At 41.0% G+C, this 5,000-nt stretch overlaps 1 protein-coding gene across 1 annotated transcript in view; it reads left to right on the top strand.

The window, feature by feature from the left end:
* The window catches only part of ophn1 (oligophrenin 1), a 71,222-nt gene that overhangs the window by 60,051 nt on the left and 6,171 nt on the right, over positions 1-5,000 (top strand). Inside the window, exon 23 of the mRNA XM_058382831.1 lies at positions 1,049-1,124. Coding sequence (XP_058238814.1) covers positions 1,049-1,091 — 43 coding nt within the window. The 3' untranslated portion in view covers positions 1,092-1,124. The remainder of the gene's footprint in view (positions 1-1,048; positions 1,125-5,000) is intronic.

Below are 5,000 nucleotides of genomic sequence, written 5' to 3'. Positions count from 1 at the left end.
CCACAAGACTTTCATTTAGATTCACACTTTAATTCGGTGTAGAATTTAAAACGTTTTTGTTTGTTTGTTATGGCTGAAAGCAGATACAGATGTGCAGGATGTAAACAAACAAACAAAAACAAACAAACAAATCTTAACACCAGTCTGGGTTTAATTCTAATCTCTACATCTAATTAAGATATTCAATAAAATTTATTCTATTTATATGTAATTCTGTAACACACTTGTGTCCATAAATTTATATTTATATTATTTTTATATTAATATTTTATTATTTTTTTATATTTCTATTAATATTTAGAGCAGCACTTTGATTTAGTGGTCATCACTGTTACCCCACAGCATGAAGGTCCTGGGTTTGAACCCCGGGTTCTAACAGACAGGGGTCTTTCTGTGTGGAGTTTGCATGTTCTCCCCGTTCCTGGGTGGGTTTACTCCGGGTACTCCGGTTTCCTCCCACAGTCCAAAAACATGTACATCAGGTTGATTGGTCATTCTAAATTGTCCATAGGAGTGAGTGAGTGTGTGTGTGGTTGTCTGTTTATATGTGTGACCCTGTGTTGGACTGCTGACCTGTCCAGGGTGGACCCCTGTCTTTCACCCAGTGTGTGCTGGGATAGGCTCCAGCAGATCCCCGTGACCCTGATTAGGAATAAAGTGGGTATAGACAAGGATGGATGGATATTAGTATTTATATTATTATTTTTATATTAATATTTATATTATTTTTATATTAATATTTATATTATTTTTATATTAATATTTATATTTCTTCCTGAATTATCCAGCTCTTATTCTTGCAAAGAAAATTCTAACAAAACTTCCGATTTTCATTTCTGAGATGAATCTGTAGAATTTTGTGTTGAATTCAGATGAAAATAAACCATGTTTGTTCTGATTCCACTCTAATTCGTTATGAATATCTCTTCTCTTTGATCTTTCCCTCGTTATAGATGTTAATAAATGATTAATAAACATAAATCTACTGCACCTTTAATCAATCTTAAATCTGTCCTGAATTTTTTTCCTGTGATTTTTGCTCCTTCAGCTCTTCATCCTCTTCACCAGCGAGTGGTGAGCTGCCCAGATGAGAGCTGAGACGCTCCACAGAGATTCACTTCAAGGTGAAGAATTTAAACTCATTTTATAGATTTAGACTCTGGACTTCTATCAAACTTTATCTATCTGCTGGAGAACCCAAACAGTCTCACATCATCTCACTTCATCTCACCACATCTCATATCATCTCACTTCATCTCACCACATCTCATATCATCTCACCTCACATCATCTCGCATCATCTCATCTCACCTCATCTCACATCACCTCACATTATCTCGCATCAACTCACATCACCTCATCTCATCTCACATCACCTCACATCATCAAGCATCATCTCACATCACCTCACATCATCTCGCCTCATCTTACATCACCTCGCATCACCTCGCATCACCTCGCATTATCTCACATCACCTCACATTCTCACATCATCTCACGTCACCTCATGTCATCTCTCACATCATCTCACGTCACCTCACATCATCTCACCTCATCTCACATCATCTCACCTCATCTCACATCATCTCACCTCATCTCACATCACCTCACATCATCTCACCTCATCTCACCTCATCTCACATCATCTCGCCTCATCTTACATCACCTCGCATCACCTCGCATCACCTCGCATTCTCACATCACCTCACATTCTCACATCATCTCACGTCACCTCATGTCATCTCTCACATCATCTCACCTCATCTCACATCATCTCACCTCATCTCACATCATCTCACCTCATCTCACATCACCTCACATCATCTCACCTCACCTCACATCATCTCACCTCATCTCACATCATCTCACCTCATCTCACATCACCTCACATCATCTCACGTCACCTCACATCGTCTCGCATCTCACATCACCTCACATTATCTTGCATCATCTCACGTCACCTCATGTCATCTCTCACATCTCACGTCACCTCACATCATCTCATGTCACCTCACATCATCTCACATCACCTCACATCACCTCACCTCATCTCACATCATCTCACATCACCTCACATCACCTCACATTATCTTGCATCATCTCTCATCCTCTCATCTCAATACATCCTCTCATCTCAATACATCCTCTCATCCTCTCATCCTCTCATCTCAATACATCCTCTCATCCTCTCATCTCAATACATCTTCTCATCCTCTCATCTCAATACATCCTCTCATCTCAATACATCCTCTCATCCTCTCATCCTCTCATCTCAATACATCCTCTCATCCTCTCATCTCAATACATCCTCTCATCTCAATACATCCTCTCATCCTCTCATCCTCTCATCTCAATACATCCTCTCATCCTCTCATCCTCTCATCTCAATACATCCTCTCATCTCAATACATCCTCTCATCCTCTCATCTCAATACATCCTCTCATCCTCTCATCTCAATACATCCTCTCATCTCAATACATCCTCTCATCTCAATACATCCTCTCATCCTCTCATCTCAATACATCCTCTCATCCTCTCATCTCAATACATCCTCTCATCCTCTCATCTCAATACATCCTCTCATCCTCTCATCTCAATACATCTTCTCATCCTCTCATCTCAATACATCTTCTCATCCTCTCATCCTCTCATCTCAATACATCCTCTCATCCTCTCATCCTCTCATCTCAATACATCCTCTCATCCTCTCATCCTCTCATCTCAATACATCCTCTCATCCTCTCATCTCAATACATCCTCTCATCTCAATACATCCTCTCATCCTCTCATCCTCTCATCTCAATACATCCTCTCATCCTCTAATCTCAATACATCCTCTCTCTCATACATCCTCTCATCCTCTCATCTCAATACATCCTCTCATCCTCTCATCCTCTCATCTCAATACATCCTCTCATCTCAATACATCCTCTCATCCTCTCATCCTCTCATCTCAATACATCCTCTCATCCTCTCATCCTCTCATCTCAATACATCCTCTCATCCTCTCATCTCAATACATCCTCTCATCCTCTCATCCTCTCATCTCAATACATCCTCTCATCCTCTCATCCTCTCATCTCAATACATCCTCTCATCCTCTCATCTCAATACATCCTCTCATCCTCTCATCCTCTCATCTCAATACATCCTCTCATCTCAATACATCCTCTCATCCTCTCATCTCAATACATCCTCTCATCCTCTCATCCTCTCATCTCAATACATCCTCTCATCCTCTCATCCTCTCATCTCAATACATCTTCTCATCCTCTCATCTCAATACATCCTCTCATCCTCTCATCTCAATACATCCTCTCATCCTCTCATCTCAATACATCCTCTCATCCTCTCATCTCAATACATCCTCTCATCCTCTCATCCTCTCATCTCAATACATCCTCTCATCTCAATACATCCTCTCATCCTCTCATCCTCTCATCTCAATACATCCTCTCATCCTCTCATCTCAATACATCCTCTCATCTCAATACATCCTCTCATCCTCTCATCCTCTCATCTCAATACATCCTCTCATCCTCTCATCTCAATACATCCTCTCATCTCAATACATCCTCTCATCCTCTCATCTCAATACATCCTCTCATCTCAATACATCCTCTCATCCTCTCATCTCAATACATCCTCTCATCCTCTCATCTCAATACATCCTCTCATCCTCTCATCTCAATACATCCTCTCATCCTCTCATCTCAATACATCCTCTCATCCTCTCATCTCAATACATCCTCTCATCTCAATACATCCTCTCATCCTCTCATCTCAATACATCCTCTCATCCTCTCATCTCAATACATCCTCTCATCCTCTCATCCTCTCATCTCAATACATCCTCTCATCCTCTCATCTCAATACATCCTCTCATCCTCTCATCTCAATACATCCTCTCATCTTCTCATCCTCTCATCTCAATACATCCTCTCATCCTCTCATCTCAATACATCCTCTCATCTCAATACATCCTCTCATCCTCTCATCTCAATACATCCTCTCATCCTCTCATCTCAATACATCCTCTCATCTTCTCATCCTCTCATCTCAATACATCTTCTCATCCTCTCATCTCAATACATCCTCTCATCCTCTCATCTCAATACATCCTCTCATCTCAATACATCCTCTCATCCTCTCATCTCAATACATCCTCTCATCCTCTCATCTCACTACCTCCCCTCATCCTCTCCTCTTCTCCTCCTCAATTCATCTCCTCTCATCTCATCATCTCAATACATCCTCTCATCCTCTCATCTCTCATCTCAATACATCCTCTCATCCTCATCTCAATACATCTTCTCATCCTCTCATCCTCTCTTCTCATCTCAATACATCTTCTCATCCTCTCATCCTCTCATCTTCTCATCCTCATCATCTCAATACATCCTCTCATCCTCTCATCTCTCATCTCAATACATCCTCTCATCTTCTCATCCTCTCATCTCAATACATCCTCTCATCTCAATACATCTTCTCATCCTCTCATCTCAATACATCTTCTCATCCTCTCATCCTCTCATCTCAATACATCCTCTCATCCTCTCATCTCAATACATCCTCTCATCCTCTCATCTCAAGACATCCTCTCATCCTCTCACGACAATACATCTTCTCAGCCTCTCATCCTCTCATCCAATACATCCTCTCATCCTCTCATCCTCTCATCTCAATACATCCTCTCATCCTCTCATCTCAATACATCCTATCTCATCCTCTCATCTCAATACATCCTCTCATCCTCTCATCTCAATACATCCTCTCATCTCAATACATCCTCTCATCTCAATACATCCTCTCATCCTCTCATCCTCTCATCTCAATACATCCTCTCATCTCAATACATCCTCTCATCTCAATACATCCTCTCATCCTCTCATCTCAATACATCCTCTCATCTCAATACATCCTCTCATCTCAATACATCCTCTCATCCTCTCATCTCAATACATCCTCTCATCTTCTCATCCTCTCATCTCAATACATC

The sequence above is a fragment of the Hemibagrus wyckioides genome, linkage group LG28, assembly GCF_019097595.1.
Source record: "Hemibagrus wyckioides isolate EC202008001 linkage group LG28, SWU_Hwy_1.0, whole genome shotgun sequence".
Taxonomy (NCBI): domain Eukaryota; kingdom Metazoa; phylum Chordata; class Actinopteri; order Siluriformes; family Bagridae; genus Hemibagrus; species Hemibagrus wyckioides.
Note: the sequence above shows the minus strand (reverse complement) of the source record. Positions and strands in the feature narration are given on the sequence as shown.